Raw genomic sequence first — 18470 nt, 5'->3', positions numbered from 1 at the left:
CTTTGTGCACAATGAGTGACTGTGTTGATATTAATACAATGCTTACATAGGCAAGACAATCGCTTTCCAAGCAGGCAAACTGGGGATCTGAGTATTACCAACAAATGGAGTTGTTTTCCAGAAGATATTGGTTTAGTTCTATAATATTCTGCAAATAAGCCATCATATGGTGCCGATATATCTGAGAGAATACAATTTTATTCAACTGGATAATGCCAGTTCACAAAAACAGGAGAAAATTCAACTATTGCATAGCGCGGCAACTATTTATAAATTTTTACATGCAGACCAAGATCAAAATGACACCAAACACTACCATCCTGAAAGATTTCTCAACTATCTCAAGCTATCAGGTGTGCTCCACACAATTGAACAATAAAAGTACAAGACCTCATCATGTTGCATCAAAACTTGGAAATGGGACAAGATCAATTACATAGAAGCAGCAATACGCAAAAATCATAGGCAAAGGTTCCTTCATTACTATAATTTCTTAAAGAAAACACACTCTTTGATTCAGGAATTGAAAAGGTTGAAGTCAAAAATTTGCCCGTCTTTTGCCATATTTAAAAACCAATTCCAAGGATCTCTCTCCAAGCATTTTTTCCAACCATAAAAATTAAATTTTTTCACACAAATACTTTTTTTGTGATTCTCAAATGGACAAGTCTAAAATACTATTTGCAATGGTTCCAGAAGAAAAACTAAAATACTTCCTAAGACAAATCTGTTTTCTTTAGTGATATATTTTTGTTTATAGAATGGTTTGATACATTATGATTAAGGTATGAATATGACTTATTGATAAAAATTACGAAAATTCTTATTTAAAACATGAGCATATTTTACAACCACACCATTCATTTCTTAATATCACCCCATCCGTCCCGCCTTCTTTCGGTACTTTTGCTAGTTTACATAAACCGCTGTCCTTGAAACTATATACACAGGTTGCTCAACAGCTTTTTACTGGCAGAACACAAGTGTCGTCCACATATAACTTTATAATTCAACTTCAGTAACAACCAGTATACACTTTTAGTTTCAAGATTCCTATAATTATTTTATTAGTCTACTAAATCAAGATACCTGCACGCATTAGATTGAGTTTTCTGATACAGACGTCACCAGAATTGTGTGCACATCACTGACAATGGGGTTTAGCTACGATCTGCAACTTTTTTTCGTATCAAACGCGTGAAATAACTGTTGATGTATAGATGCTATTAACGTTTGCTGCCTTGATGTTCACAAATCGACACAACACTCATCTTCAGGTAGATAAAATCTAACAAACGAATATACGAGAATTTTACATTTATGTTTGAATGTATGTATTAGCATTTATATTGAGTATTGAATGAATATTGTTAAGCTGCATGCAAAGCAACACGGAAACAAGCAAAGCCTGTCAAATATGTAATCTAATGGAAAATCTAATCGTGCTAAAACAACATAAACCATGTTCGGTTATGCCATATGTATATTAAAGAATAAATCTAGTTAACATGTTTCAATTTTCATTCTTACCACGAAACACTATCAAAGATAGCTGGTAAATTCAAAGCAGCTGTTCGTACCTCAGCAAAAAAATGAAATTCAACAAACAAATACTATAAATTAAAATTCTTTTCTTGCACTTTATCTCTCTTGCGTGCCACGGTAATGAACAAATGCGCCCATACCAACAAGTTTTTGATCCGTTCGTACCAGACACAAACGAGAGGTTGCAATGAATTTCCGGGATCACGATCTTTACTAATATATCCACGATTGCACCTGCGGAAGAACAGCAGTCTAAACTAGTAGTTTCCACAGACATCGAATATCATTGATCACGGTTAAAACGCTCTAGTAAATCGTGGTTGTTAGTAACTACAACTCCTAATCAAGTGCAAGTTCACCTAGCTATCATTTGGATATTTTATTGGCCTTTATTGTATTTATTATAAAGTTAGCTCAGTGAAGCAGCCAGTTGGATCCAATTATGACTAGTTAGATGTGTATCATACAGCCAAGCTAGAAAATTACATCTTCCTTCTAATTGGCCAAGCTATAAATAGACGCTATACAGATGCATCATTATCAGAATAGGGCAATTTAGCTAACCTAGACTTTGGTCAATCTAAATTGCATAAATCTACAGTGAACAACATAAGTCACAATCATTTCATTACAAATTGCTATGTAGATTCAAACCACAACCATCAAGATGTCAGCGAACGACAACACTTGCCATGGCATAGCTCAAGGTTTGATCATCTTTGAAATATTCATGATAGGGTTGATAATAGAACTATAATCCTCTTGCGCGTCTTCAAGTATATAGCACAAACTGGCATGTCCCAAATCTACATTGACAACTGCCAATAAAGTGGGCCTCAGTGGTAAAATATAGGTACATAAGTGGCTTCATAGTAAACCAAGAATCTTTGCACAAGGTAATAGATAGCCAACTCTAACCGAGTTACTGGGAATATAAAACTATACCACTCAATTAATTACAATATTGCGCCAACGTGTACAAACCTAAGCACAATCAGGTCTGCACTGAGTTTAATTGTAGTAATCATATAGGCCAAAGAAGAAATGTTGATTTGCAATCAACTATAACCTACACCGAATATTTCGACTGTTGGCGTTACACATTAATTCTGAATAAGCAAAGTATTTTTTGTTCGAATGTGTGGATAAATTACGTGTACAAATTCTACATCACATAAAGCATAAGAAACATGATGGGATTAAAATGTGGCATTGAAAACAAAATTTGGAGGCATAGGTTTGTTCAATTGATGATTGTATTCATGAATGATAGATAACACAAAAGAAGCTAGAGCAAGTCTGCAGTATGCTGGTCATTACCCATAAATCAACTGTATATGATAGAGTGTACAACAATATCAGTGAATAGTATGTACATACATGAGTAGTGAAATGACAATATACTAAAAATATCTACAATTGGTAGAAAGCCAAGGTAAAATTGTTTCTCCTCCACTTTCAACAAGCCCATAGCTATCAGATCGGCACAAATTTTACATAATATAAAAATGTTGCATAGGCAAGTGATGCTCATGTTCCAAATCAAAATACTGCAATCTAATGATACAATCCATGATCACGCCATCTTAATTGCATTTTACTCCGACTCACCATGGGACTCTGAATCACTGCCCGACCCAGAAGACGAGCTCGAACCTGAGCTACTAGACGATGAACTTGAACTAGCTCGACTTGTTTTCCTCTTACCTGACTTATGTTGAGGTCTTCTTTCAATCGATCTACTGCGAGAGCGACTGGAAGAGCTGGCACGACGTTTCTCGCTACGCCCCGTCCTTTTTCTTGACTCTCGTGCCACATCTTGCACTCTCTTCTTTTTATCCATTCTCTCAACCCTTTCCTCACCACCCTTCTCTTCAGACTTCATTATTTCCTCACTCTTTCTTAGCTCACTCAAACCACTCCCTCCTCTCTCCACACTCAACTCCCTCTCCTTTCTCTCCACACTTTGTCTATCCTCAATGCACCCCTCATCTGGCATGGTATTTCTGACATAGTCATCTTCTCCGACTCTCGTCTGTCTGTCACTAGAACTTACCTGCTCAAGCGCCTTAGAAGTGAAAGAAGATTCCATATCTTCATCAGAATCCGCAGGCACTTCATCCTCCACCCTATGGCCTACCTGCTGTACAGTCTCCTCAGACCTTTCTTCCAACTCTTCCTTAATCTCCATCTTTTCCCTTTTCACTGGCACACTAGCCTCAGAGCTTCTGAGCGTATGTCCATGTCTATGGGATGGAACCTCTCCATCCTCTAACTCACTATCATCAGAATGTCCTGAGCCTGTATCGGATCTGTCAGACCTTTCACTATTTTCAGCCTTTTCAGTACCGATGCCGTTGTTAGGTACATCCCTTCGTCGGGCAGGCGCGGTCATGATTCTATCGATCTCTTCTTGGAGCCTCTGTTTCCTCTTCTCCACCATATCTAAACAAATAAAGTTTCGATGAGTAAGCAAAAGTGTGACAACCTTAAGAAAATGACTGAATTATACAAAAATGAGTTCTCTGTACAGTAAAAAAATAAGTCGCATCAGGGTTTAGAGAACATTTTATCAGAGATTTCTGGAAAAGGTAAACTCAAAACCTACCTATAAACTACAAAATATTCTTTCACTACCGATATATTAACAAAATAAACACCCAAAGGGTTCAGTCACTACTTGACTAGTTAGGAGAAAACAAATGTGATATATTCTAACTAAAAATCGGTGGGTTACAAAAGGGTTGATTTGTCATTTCATACATCAGTTAAAACATTGTTCAAATTGTAACAAATGGAAAAAATAGAGTGGAAGAGAACGGGTGTGAGAAAAAAGATATAGAAGGGGTGTAAGGAAAAAGGGGATTGGGGCATGTTAGTGACAAGGAAAGGAAAGAAGATGGAGAGTGCGATTAAAAGAGCGTCATTGAGGGTGGAAAAGTTGGGAGGAAGAGGGAAAAAATAGAGAAAGGGGAAGAGAGAAAAGAGGAGGGTAGCAGAGGAAGGAAGAGGGTAGAAGAGCAGGGTAGTGGGGCTATGGGCCTGTAACTCTTTCGCTACCACAAGCCGATGTATCGGCCTTCGTGGTAAGTTAAGTACTGACCGTAAGCCGAAGTATCGGCTTATCATTAGGGTTTCACTTTTCTTTTCATTACGAAGCCCACACATTAGCTAGACCAATCAAATTTTGTCTCCAACGAAACAACTTTGTTGCCGATTACATGCAACCAATGGAAAATTATTTGGCTCAACAATTCTATTTCTAATTATTTCTCAAAACGAGAAAGCCAGATGGTAATCGTCATGGCAATAAGAAACACACGGCATTCGCTCAACACAAAGAAAGCGTCAGAAAGTTTGCAAGTGGGACTCACTAAACAATTGTATACTTATCTTGTTGAGAATTTTGTTCTGAACAGGATGTATTTTACAGTAAAACGATATGCTTTGATTCTAAAGATATTGCTTAAATACTAGCGGTGTATCGATTTTTCGAAAATCTTTGAATTAATTTGGGCAGAATAATCGTTCGGTCAGAATTTAATGCGGTAGCGAAAAGAGTTAAATATTTACTTGTTACAAAATTCACGTGACAGTTATTTGGTATCAAAAGATTCACCACGTCTTACTCTGCTGTGTGGTAGGTGCCAAATATGTAGAAATGTGATTACAAGCTCTTAAAAGCTCAAAAACGAACAGTTAATTGCAGCCATCACGAAAACGCAGTAGATTGGAACCCCTTTCCAAAACGGCTCAAATGGGACACAGTTGAACACGATGGCTTCTGTTTACACTTTCATGCAACCTCATTCGTCTAAATAATTTTCACAAATATACTTCCCGCATTCAATAAAGCCATGTCTATTGTCCTCAAATGCCTTTTTCATCATCATTGCAATGCTGTCACTTTGAACACTGATATCTCAAAACCTACCATAAAAATTTGTTTAATTTTTAACCTTAGCTCGAAGGAGTGCATATCATCCTCTGATATACATGAGGAGCCTGTTGATCACCTGTGATAGTCGAAAAATGCTGCAGAAATTGTTCGCACCATTTGGCAGGAAGTATGGGTCACATGATCAGATTACGATTAGATGATTAGACCAAGCTGAAACGAAACTGTAAAGTCGCCAACATCTATATTTGATACGGGCTTTCTGGTAGAACCCGAAGTATTTGTCATAAACTAGTGCTATATTGTGCCTTTTATTGGCCTTTAATTTCAGGTGATATCACGTGTCACAACAATAACCACAGCGTTTACGTACATCATCAAAATAACACGCAAGCGAGGAGCTACAAATTTAAACGTACTGTTGAGCATACAGTGAAACCTCTCTATGTGATGTTCATTTGTTACAAGACCTGAAAGTCTGCTAAACAAACCTTATAACAATAAACTGTAATTGGCTAAATTTGTTCCAGAGCCCTAAAGCCTACAACTCCTTAAAAGCACATAGTAACAGACGCATTCTACCAAACAATAAAAAACTTAATTAAGAAACAAATAATCAACATAGAAACTTCCATCGTTGCTTTACCTTATAAATGAAAGCAAGAGGCGACAGAGATGAGGAGAGCAACTTAACTAACACAAAAATACATTTCAGCCCACTTTTTATATATATATATATTTGTTAATATTTTTCATAGTTTTATATTTACTTACTAATTCTTCAGAAAGTGTGAAAACTCACACATCGGAAATTACTTCGGTGTTAACTATTTCCTTGAATTTTAGATCACAAGTATGAAAATTCACACGTGAAGACAATTGTAGGTAGAAGTCTGGCTGTATTCAACCAGTTAGTTCCACAGGCATGATACAAACATGGCTCCAGTTGGTCCTACCAGGTACTAAATTAATACAGAAACTTAGATATAAAACTGATTTTTAAATGCAACAATATCTATAGGATGCCACAGAAATACAAACTCATTGGTAGATTTTTATTTGACAAAAGATTAGAGAACTGGAGCTCCGGGTAAACTTTACATTACAAGCATGACTGTATTTGATCCATGCACCAGCCATTCACAAAACATTTAAAAAAGAGAAACTCCTTGCTTGGCCAGTTACTGACCATTATTTTTATAGACTGTCTTTGTATTAACAGTTTGATTAATTCATATATTAACTATATTAAAAGGAAAAGATGTGAGACGTTATATGCAATACTTAAATAATTCAAAGTGCATTTGGTTCTTTCGGGTCAGTAACAATCTTTATAGTGCAAATACTTGAGTTCCTAGAAGTTGCATGTTAAATGTATGAAGTGCAATAATTAACCTTCGAGACAGCAATTTGTTTTGATTAGTTGTTTATCAACCTTCTAAAATGACTCAAAAAGACTTTAAAGGTATGTGACGTCTGTAACAAATACGATTCTCTTGAAGAATATGATGCATCATTCAGTAAAAAACATTTATCTTGATGAACAATTGCATTTAAATTAGATGATGCTTACACCATATGTAATACCAAATAATACTGGACTTGAACAACTAAATGATATCTAAGGCGTTTCCACGTTCCCTGCGCAAGAGGAACATGATTGGGTAGGTATATATGAGGCGTTGGAATTGCAACAGTGTAACCTTCACAATTTCAAGAGAAATACGCTAGGTTTTTGTCAACACGGTGAACACAATGGAACATGACAAATGCATAGTATAGGGTGTGTACACAGTGTATGAGCGATAAGGTGAGGATAGGGTGATGCATCAGCCAGACCTTTATATAGAAATTCTCATGCTACTAGGCTACAATAACCTTACGGTGGCCTTATAACAAAGGTCTACAGTGTCGACTGAAAATAATTTATTGGATTCATTTGTGGTTTTTGATAGATCGATTGTCATATAGGCTACATATTGCTAAAAGTGCCACGAGGAAGATAACTCCAAGTTTATGAATACGCATGAGGCTACACAAACGCTTTTCGTGTATTTGATTCAAAATACGCATTTTTCCTACATTTTGTGATGCCTACCCATCTAGGGTACATATCAGAAATCTGAAAGTGCCCTCCAAAATAAGTGGGGGTGTAATGATTAAAAGGTGTTTAACATTAGGATAAAAATATTTACAGGAATAACATCATGTTAATAAGTATCTAACTCTCTTCAACAGTAAACACACAAGACGGGACGCAACGAGCTAATTACTTCAACACTACTCTATCTGCAATTGTCTGAACCTCATGGCACCTGCTAACATACATTGAATGATCTGATATTATTATGATTTGCTCTCACCCACCTGCAACATACTCCTCTGTGGCCTCCAGTGCCTTGATATTGGCTGGCATAAGTGCCTTGGGCATGTAAAAGACATGGTGCTTCCCTTTAGTTGTCCTGATAAAGTTGGCTTGATCTCTCACTATCCGCTCCCACTCCTCAAACTACAAACAAGTAGGACAGTGGGACTGCATGACAGTAGGACTCGTGTAACTTCTGACACAGCAGCTGGTTAAACTGCTAGTGCTGGGCAGAGTAAGTAACCAGAGTGAATCATATCCAAATAATAGGATGTGCCTATCACTCAGGGGTTTATGCCTATCACTGAGGGGTTTTACTGAGCAGCATTAAGTGGCCTGGCGATGTAGTCAAGTTTATACATAATATTAACTTGCACCAAGCACTACTTTGTATGTTGAAATCATCATATTTTGGAAAAAGTTTTGTTATAAGAATAAACGGTAAGTCATGTAATTCGTTCAACAGCAGAAAAACCCGATGACGATACCTTAATAGATAGCACACATCCAGATAAATTAAATACATTATATAAGAAAATGAACATGAGTAAACTAAAAAAATAGATGCAGTAACAATAAATGGAAAAAGTAGTTATTGTTACTTGACACTAAAGATATGTCGAGTGTAGACCTGACATAGTATGAGTGCGGAGGGAAAAGTGGTGATAGCGATATGCATGGTAACACACTCTAACCTAGACTACGTGAAAATGAAACAAGCTCACCATTCACATCTATGTTTGAAAACTGAACTATGTATGTGGGAAAATTACTTAGAATGGAGAGTTGAACAGCTGCGCATATTTTACATTTCAAGTTGGCAAATTTCGAAGTTGAGGTGATTTTAAGTAGTGGTTTGAATGCGTAAGAAAATAAGACATGATTCAGATAGAAGTGGGCATTTTTGAGAAGCAAAGACACTCTTACACTGACTGTGAGGAACAAAATGTCCAGAGTCCTGCTCCATTACAATCATTTGAGTCTAAAGTAGGGAGAAATAGTGTGACGTGATCACGTGAATAGCAGGAAACCACAGTCTTGCGTGAAACTCTCTGTCATTGAAGAACATAGAAAGAATGGCAAACCCCTATATGGACATTAACATTTAGGGTAGCCTTGGGGTCTAAGATCAAATGATGACCAATGAATACTACCATGTAGAGGCTGCATGAATTTGGGAAAACGACTACAACACTTACCGATCTGACCAACTTCATCTTAGCCTCAAGCGATCTCAACTCTCTCTGTTTCTCTCTCCTCTCATTCCAAAGAGCTGCCTTGTCTCTCCGCAACTGGAACTCTTCATTTCGTTGTTTTTGCTCGAGTTTCTTCTCAACCTCAGCTCTTCTCTTCTCCTGGAACCAACATACCGATTGGCTATCAAAGTTTACAGTCAATAGAATGCACTAGATTATACTAATGTACTAATGCACTACATCATACTAATGTAATGCAATTGCATTAAAATCCACCACATTGAACATATAGCATACCTTTTCTTCCTCTTTTTTAGAATCCTTCTGAAAACTCTGAAGCGTTCCAAGCAATGCACCAAACATCCTTCTGTTCCTACAAAAAAGAAGCCATCCTTATATATGAAGTTGTTCTGTTGTTGTCTCGCACGTAACCAACTACATGTCGCACAAAAAACTATTATACTAGTCGTACCTGGCCATCACCTTCTTATCAGGTTTCATCGCAGCAGAATCTTCTCGTTTCAGGGGTTCCAACATTGGTGCCACAACAGCTGATGGGACCACCAGCTTCACAGACAAATATAAATAACAGTCAGTATGGATAGTCTGCATAGATATACATAAAATGACAGAGCTAAGGTACTTGTAAAGGATGGTAAGCTTAAGGTACCTTGCGTGGTGAAACATCATCCTCATCACCACTGTCGATTCGTCCTCTCTTGGGTCCTAGTCGAGCCTGTATTCCACCCAGCCTGTATAAATGAACTATGTTGCATCACTAACTATCGCCATTTTGGTTGGAAGAACAAAGTTTGCAGTCACCTATGCCGTAATGTGACAGGCGAGACCAACTCAGACCGACACCGAGACAGACCAAATCGGCTTGGCCCAGCTCTGACCGACCGAGGTAGGCCTCGTCTACCTCTGTCTGTTTGTGCGGAGCACAGGCTCTGTCGGTCTAAACTCAACACTGTGGGTCATAGGCGGAGCCTACAGCCTATGAAAGGCACAACAAAAGATCTAAAAACTCAAGAGTCAATTTGCACATTCTTGTGAGTGCTTGTCTAGTACAATTTCCAAGCAGACGCAAATACATTATTCTAAACTTGAAACATATGGAGTTGTTCTTCTCCGAGTTTAGGCTTGGAGCTAGCAAAGGTAGCACAATAAATTCCTTTACAGTATAAGCAATCATAGCTGACTTTGCGTAGGTGTGGTTTGCACAGACTGAACTCACCTCTCTCCAACCGGCAACTTTCTGATTGGGCCTCTTCGTCTGTCTAGTCCAACAGGTCCTCCAACAGGCTCCCGGTTTGGATCATTGATGATCCTCCTTCAAGAATGACAAATGTCTCAAAATCCAGTGTATAATGCTGGTGAATAAATGTAAAAACAAAGCAGAAAATCTCTAATTGAATGTCATGGCGCTCTATTTTTCAACCCATTCTCTATAGCGTCGGTCAAAGAGAGACGGCGTTCAAATAGAAGCTGGCGTTGTATTTTTCAAATGGCTCGTTAGAACTTTGTGAAGATAAATTGGGCCCTTTTACAGGCAAAGCGAATGTCACTATATAGTGCTTTCTCTTTCCAGTTGAGCGATATTACCACTTTTGGATGCAATAAATCCACTAACCTATGTGCAACTTCTCAAAGATCGCTTAATAAACATGCATTGAGAGACTGAGAAATATCTCTACCAGATAATATCTATTGCTTGCAATTAACCTGCGAAGATATTAGGTATAACCTGTGTCCTGCTTTGCAATTTGGTGGAGCTTTCAATTTGTATTTTATTTTAAATTTGAAGACATGTTTTTATTTATGTTTTTTATTTTGCATTAAAGCTAAAGCTCATGACACTCATTGATATGTTTGCTAAAGTTTGCAGCCAAAACTAATTATTATGTGCAATAGAAGGAAAGTTATGAGCTTTGATCCATTGTTGGATGAGATTGCTGCAAAGGATGCTATCAAACAATATGCCATAAATCTGCACATTTATAAATTACATGATGATAATTTATCGAATGCCACAAGTATACAGTAGGCGCTCCTACAACGTAAATAATTCATACCAGGAACGTTCGCGTTATAGGCAATTTACATTATAAGAACAGTAAAATACATACAACTTGCCTAATCCGTTCCAAGATCTTTACAAACTCAACGCTTTGGCCATGCAAAATGGAAAGACTTTACTTGACTCTTTTAATTTGTGGGCTGTACCATAACTGCAGAATTATTAATTTGCATCAACCACTTTTCTCCTTTTTATGATCAAACTCACTGATTTTATAGACCAAGATTGCGGTAAATTTACGACAAGTTGATAGGGACTGCACATTTTCGACGTTCATTTACAACGATTTGCATATATTTCTAAATTGGAGAGTCTATTCTGCAAAGTAAAAGTAATAACAAACATTTTATATGCCTACAATAAGGTAAAACAACAAAATATTTTTGCTATAAAAAGCCATTTTACCTGTTCGTCGTGAATTTGTATCCAGGGGTCAAGGTTAGGATAAAAGACAACTTTCGACGATATTCCGACTCGTGACATTCCGATTGTTAGACCGACGCTGCGACACATGCACTAATCAATCGCTTTTGTATTCATGAACAATTGCGCAGCTATCCGATTCGGCTTTTTGTCGACACATTTAACAATCTATTACGATGAACTAGAATGTCACGAAAGTTATAATAGGTATAATGGTAAGGCGTTATACCTATTATATATAACTTTATAACTTTCAGTATATATAAAATAGGTATATAATATATACCTATTATATATATACTATATTATTATTATATAAAATAGGTATATAATATATACCTATTATATATATACTAGAAAAACGCAAGGTGTTTTTCTTCTGCAAGTGTGACGAAATAAACTAACACTCAAATCGATTTTGAAAACTCGCCGAACTTGACACTTTACGTTATATGGAATTTTTTACGTAGTAGGAAGCAAAGCTTCGCATAAACTATTTGCGTTATCTGGAATTTACGTTAAAGGAGGTATAAGTTATCGGGGTGTCTACTGCATATGCATGAACAAGTGACACAAACAAATCATACTTATAATACATGCAGAAACAAAAATTAACGTTCTTGAAACAAAAAGTTGGCACCATTTGTTCGATGGAATGAACATCTTCTGGTTGTTCAATACCTACCACAATGTTTTCCGACCTCAACTCTTTTTCTGCACTGCTGAACTAGTCGATATTAGCGTCCAAACAGTTTTTTAGCAGAGCAAAACCTCTACCCGCTGCATTTCTCATTGATTCGAAGCGAAAAAGTTTTGCTCGCTAAGCACAACTTTTAGCCCAAAGGTGCTCATTCATACACCATCTTAAATGTAAACCGTTTTTTATATATGTACTTCGAAGTAGCAGTGCCGCATTAAACAAGGACTACTATTAGCCTGAGACAGTTTTCAATTGTTTCCATGGTGTTCCTTTTAAAGTTTTAAGGAAAAAAAAACTCAAAATGCTTGGTAGTTGGACAACGACGGAATTAGTTGTTATTGATGTAAACGATTTATTATCATTACAATTTTGAGGACATTTGTTAACTGATCACTCGCTATTATGGGTTCAAAAAGATCAAAGAATGTCAAAGTGGCAGTCAAATGGAGGTGGGGGCTCAATTGGAGGGTGGCGCTTTATTTTTCAACCTTTCTCCCATAGTGGCGGTCAAGTAGAGGTGCCGCTCAATCAGAGGTTTTATGGCATATCTTATATAAAACTGCATATTATACAATATGCATAAATTGCTGTCTATAACATTGCATTCCTCAAAAGCAGAGTTTGAAGGACAAACCTGGCTTCTCCAAATAGTCGACCAACTGACGCACCAGCAAATCCACCCTGACCAGGTATACCAACATTTCCCCCGGTACGAGACACTCTCCGCTGCAACCTGACCAACCAAGAAAAAACCTTATTAACAATAGACATGGTGATATGAGCCGTAAAGGTAAAATAGTCCTGAAACATTTTCCAACTCGAAGTTGCCACTAGCGAAACCCATTTTCATCAGAAAAATATATAATATTTTCAGACCAAAACCTTCATGTAAAATGATCCCTCTGAATGGCTGAATCAATACATACACATGCATTTATTTCAGCACAATGCACATTTAAAGAGTACAACAAATAATGATTGTCATAAAACACTGTTCCTCTGATCGTTTTTGTTTCTTCTCTTGTTATGATCAAAAATCTGTTAGAGAGTGTTAAGTAAACCTATACGATATATATATATATATATATTCTAGCTATACCATGCAAGGCCCAAAGAATGTTCGACTGGGTGTTTGAAAGAAATATATATAATTTTGAAAGTCTGAGCGCAAACCAAATTAGAATCAAAACTAAAACACATTTCAAGCTGAAATTATGTGCCTAAATTGGAATACCATAATGAAATTAGAACGAAAGCAGTTCATGATTTGCATCGCCAGTAGAGCAAAGCGCACAAGCCAAATCATTTTCGTTGAATCAGACATTTGCTCAAAAGTGATGGGCAAAAATATATTCTTTGATGTGGTTTCACTTTAACTGCACCATGATAATAAAATGGGTGTCGTTAAACCTAGTAGCAAAAAAACACCTTCAAAATTGTACATGATAATTGTGATTACTATGAAGATATATGACATTTTAAAGACTTGCCTGGTGTAGTAAAAATCACATACAAAACTTTATAAAATATACAGAAGTAGTAAGCTGGCATGTCTACAGTTAGTCATTGATCTAACCTGAACACCCTCACTCTCTTAACATTTTCCTATTGCATTTTAGCATGTCTAGCATTTTTAAAGTGAAAGAACTTATATGACAACATTTTATAAACGAAGGTCACTTATTGATAAAATGGCCACTACTTGGCTCTCAAAAGACGGTCAACCAAATGACACAAAGTCATCGCAAGTTTTTTAGTGTAACTACTAGCTTTGTGCAGGGCGGCGCCATGTAACTTATTCTGTCAAAGAACTATTGTTTGGTCTACAAGAAAAGTAAATGAAAAAATTCATCTCCTTTTCTCAATCTCAGAGTTTAAAGATGAAAAATACTCAGCGATATAATTTATGCCGACAAAGCTGAGAATCGGAAAATCTTATTTGGATCAATATCAAAGATTTAATGCTACATTACAAAGGAGTGCTATGAAGATGCAACATGTTGCATCAAACGCTATTGATTGCTGCTCTATGTGGTGCTTAATTTCGATAGATACGATGTTAACCAAATGAATGTCGCGTGCCTATTGGTTTGTATCTTCAACCAACTAATCCAGATTGTCAGGTTTGTTGTGAAAGACAAATGGGTCTATCCATAATCACCATTGTTACAATTAGAGCAGAAATTTAATTATAAAATATTGGTATTGCATTTAATGTGATTTTAAATCAAATATTCTTTTAGAGCTCAACAAGCTCTTTCCAATGATGTATAGTATGTCACACTAAAGCTAATTTTCACTGAGAAAATCTTTAGTTAGTGTGTCACTCGCGTTACATCAGAGAAATAGGCATTTTGAAGAGCTAGTTGCTTATCCTTAAAATTTTCTGATTTGGTGGGAAGCTCAATTATAAAAACTTATCTGTCTTATTTTAAAGAAGCTTGCTGACACATGCACCAAAATTTATACAGATATTCGATGGTAGTTGTGAACTACATGCTTGCAAACATGTCACCGCTGTTACATTCGATTGTCACCATCATTACGCTTCTTATATTCTGTAAATTTAAAAGTATTTAAGTTTACTGCAACGAGATCAATAATGGTATTAAAAGTAATGATTACAGTATATATGGACATGCCTTAACTTGAAATGTTTTTATTGGTTTCAAAGTATAAAATATAATAGTTATAATACATGACAAACATGATTAAGCTTAAATAACGTAAGATAACAAAATGAATATTGATCATGTAATTGTGAGAATGTACTAACAAAACGTTTTAGATCATTCTGCTTGCTCTAAATCTTCTGTAAAACATTACTGACCTCTTTTAGAGAGAGTAGGACAAGACAGTGACTTGGCTACGTGATGAAATTCTACCCATGCTATATTTTTTGTATTAACAAGTGTTTTTTGGCTTCACTCTTTTAAAAAAACTGCACTTCGAGGGCATCTACACTTTTTACCACTTCTACATAATGCCTAGAAGTTTTTTTCCAGGCAGCAATGTTAGCACAAAATCCCTTCCTTTCAATGTGCTTGCTAGTTGTTTGACGGGCTCGGAATTGCGCTCACTTTCTGGATCACTAATTGCATGGTCATCAGGATCTATGTAAAAGTTAAAACTTTCCAATGGCATACTTTTACTTTTCTATTTCTGTTTTGTTTTCTATTTTCTAATCTTTCTTCTGACAATGATAGTCCAACTGTCATTGCTAGTTTACGGAGAGCCTGGCGACCTTTTCTTGGGCTGTTTAGAAGTGATGAATCTTTTTACAGCTTTATCTTCAGATTGTGGGTTGCCAAATTGGGATGAAGTTACTACAAAAATAGAATTTAAACTTTAATTTTAAACTATAAACATTTTTTTTACAAAATACTTGCAACATTAATTTAAAACATTCGTAATGTAGTAAAGCATTAAGTTTGTTGAAGGAAAAAATGAATGTACATACTTGGTAGTTTTACTTTCAGAAGTCTTTCCCGATCTCTGTATTGCTGAACTCTAATTCTTGCTTTTTCTCGAGTTTCCTCCAATTGATCTTCTGTAAGTTGAGCTCTTCTTTTTGCTCCTCTTTTGATTTTGACTAGTTTGGGCAGTCAAATATTGAGTCTATTGTTTTGAATATCGATTGTATTTTGTTATGATATTTACGCATCTTACCCATGTTGAAAGCACAAATGACCAGTAGACTTTCCATCTAACAATATTCTGTTTCAAGCACTAGTTACAAGTTACTCCCATGAGTAGGTTTGATTAAATTTTTAACCATTCTCAGCATCGGATTCGCAAGTCTTAGTAATACATTTGGAAGGTAGCAACCGTTTGCTAACTTGCTTGAAGAAGCTTGTTAAGTTCCCACAATGGCTTAAATTTACAATATAATGAGTAACTCATACATGAGAACATCAACAACACCACAAATTACTGTTAAATGTGAAATTCTCTCAAATTAATTCTATAATTATATGAGTTGAGGGGTGTAACAATGGTGACAGTGTAACAGTGGTGACGCAAAATTCGGAAATATTTGCAACTTTGAGCAAAACTGATATTAGTTACAGGTACAGCATATAAAGTTACTGTTGAAAACAAATTACCACTAATTTTGAACTAATAATACAAGTGTAGTAGAAACTTATTGATGTTTCCTGTCACCATTGTTACTCAAAACAAGCCAACTTATAAAAGAGCCCACACCAATAGATTAGTGCACACAATACCAACTTATGCATGAACAGGCAGCAAAGCCACTGTGAAATCTATTACAATTAGATATTTGTGTTCAGAGGAATATGTATACCGTGTACAAGCATCGCTATCTTGCCTTTATGATTATAAAGTATTTTGTGCGTATACACTAACTTTAGCAAACTATTAAAACATGATAGAGGAGCACTACTCCCACCATTATTTTCTATTTTAGGGTTTGGTATGTATACTTCATATGTGAAGCATTATTTTAATGAAATAACTGTTTTGAAATTTTGCCAAAAAATCCATTTATTTATGGATAGACCCAAATATTAGTCAACTTTACCCAAAAAATACTGGCAGCACTCTATTTCAGTTATGAACAATTACCAGAGCTTACTAAAATGGTAATTTCAATTAAACCACATTTTTATTTCTTGAGATGGAATATTTACAGAAATTTAATTGTCCCTACACTATTAGAGTAGCATAGACTTTACTCATACTCGATCTTGATCGAACAACTATGCATATAGAGGTGTGAAGTGGTTTGATATTAACGGAACAGCAGTCAAATCTGAAAAGCAATAATTCCTACTATACCAATATTGGAATATATCGTTGGTTATAAAATTCTAATACAGTGCAGCAAAAACAAGCTAAGTCAGTTAACTCAGGGCCATCATTAAGATCGTTAAATGAAAGCAGCAAGGGTCAACTGCCTGTGGACGCCTCAGTTTTGCAGAATGATTAAAAAACTGTGGTTAACTCCGCCAAACGATGCTTTTGATGTAGCATCATGCAGTATTGGTGAAGTGAAGAATCTGGATGAAATCAGCAACTAAAGCTGATGAATGGCTGGCTATAAGTTAATCGTTACAATGAATTTACTATTCACTAAATATATGGATCAGTTAACTAAGCTTTTTGCTATCTATCTTCGTAGGATATCTCCTGTGAACTTGGTTAGTCGGTGGAGATAAAATGGCCTCTATTTTCTCTAAAATGCCTATTAGAAGAAAATAGAGGCAAAAAGTTAGATCAATTGTAAATATAATACTTCAACACTACATTAGTGAATAAACTTTTCGTTGCGTTAGTGTTTCTAGCATGTCTTATGTTGTTGCATCTATTCAAATATTGAGAATTGGTGACCCGATGAATATCAACTTGGAAGATTTTGAGAGTGGATTTCACTCAAATATTGCAGGTCTCTCAGCTCCCGTCCATGTTCAAGGACTAGCAAGTCTCTATTTATCATTTTATACGCAACATTATAAAGTTTACTAAAGCCGTATGTTAAAAGCCTTTCGGTTATTGTTTTCCGGATCTTCAATTAAGCATTTAAGATCTGGTTCCATATACGAGATAAGTGACGTGTACTCCATTATTGGCAAGCAAACACTTAAATAAGCAGTTTTTTAAATTATTTACCATATATAACTCGTTTTACTGTTAGCCAAGTGGTTTTATCATTCTTAAGTATAATGCAGGTCATACCTGCCAACTCTCACGCATTGGGCGTGAGACTCACGCAATCACCCCAAAGAAAAAATGAAAATGCGTGAGCGATGCGTGAGATTTTTGCCCCAATTTCAAAAATTTTATATGCGCTATCATTGATACATCAATTGCCCCAAAACCAAATCTCACGCATTGCCCCACTCTTGGGTTGGCAGGTCTGATGCAGGTGTATATGTACGTTGACACGAGCATAGCAAAGAAGTATGCCTAACCTTTTTTCATTGGGGTCTCGTCCGTATAATCTGATGATGTTATTATCAACACCTTTCAGATTTTCTTTAACTTTTTCATATTCAACAGATAAGGCTGCTGAAACTTCCTCCATAGCATTTGGTATTTGTTTTGGAGACAATTAACTTTCTACGATACCAACAATTTGAGTTCTTCCAAAAAACGTTGTAGAGAAACACCGATTCCGAGCCGCGAATAAGCAAAAGGGTTGTCGCAAATTCTATTCTCAGCTTCTATTCGCTAGCATTGCTATAATTAGCCAATAAGTTTTGTAATAACAATTGCGCTTAGCATCCTTTTCAAAATCT

The 18470-nt window shown here is 36.2% G+C and overlaps 2 protein-coding genes across 2 annotated transcripts in view; both read right to left on the bottom strand.

Moving 5' to 3' along the window:
* LOC137399236 (1-phosphatidylinositol 4,5-bisphosphate phosphodiesterase beta-1-like) overlaps positions 1–1704 on the bottom strand; it is a 78649-nt gene extending 76945 nt beyond the window's left edge. Inside the window, exon 1 of the mRNA XM_068085252.1 lies at positions 1531–1704. The gene's annotated coding sequence lies outside the window, so the exon portion shown is untranslated. The remainder of the gene's footprint in view (positions 1–1530) is intronic.
* A 1085-nt stretch (positions 1705–2789) lies between these two features.
* On the bottom strand, positions 2790–18343 carry LOC137399774 (pinin-like). The gene is made up of 9 exons (XM_068085994.1): positions 18144–18343; positions 12842–12940; positions 10242–10337; positions 9675–9756; positions 9477–9571; positions 9302–9377; positions 9008–9163; positions 7811–7952; positions 2790–3990 (listed from the first exon to the last, which is right to left on the bottom strand). Exons 1-9 carry the CDS (start codon positions 18254–18256, stop codon positions 3143–3145), a joined length of 1707 nt encoding a protein of 568 aa, XP_067942095.1. The 5' UTR covers positions 18257–18343; the 3' UTR covers positions 2790–3142.
* Between the last annotated feature and the right edge of the window lie 127 nt (positions 18344–18470).

This window comes from Watersipora subatra, chromosome 7, assembly GCF_963576615.1.
Source record: "Watersipora subatra chromosome 7, tzWatSuba1.1, whole genome shotgun sequence".
Classification (NCBI taxonomy): domain Eukaryota; kingdom Metazoa; phylum Bryozoa; class Gymnolaemata; order Cheilostomatida; family Watersiporidae; genus Watersipora; species Watersipora subatra.
This window is presented reverse-complemented; position numbering and strand designations above follow the sequence as displayed.

Excerpts from the sequence above, each read along its gene's own strand:
- LOC137399774 (XM_068085994.1), bottom strand. The coding sequence starts at position 18,256 with ATGGAGGAAGTTTCAGCAGCCTTATCTGTTGAATATGAAAAAGTTAAA. Across the intron at positions 9,378-9,476 it reads GATAAGAAGGTGATGGCCAG|GAACAGAAGGATGTTTGGTG; the intron begins GTACGACTAGTA and ends TCTTTTTTGTAG. Across the intron at positions 9,164-9,301 it reads CTAAAAAAGAGGAAGAAAAG|GAGAAGAGAAGAGCTGAGGT; the intron begins GTATGCTATATG and ends TGTTGGTTCCAG.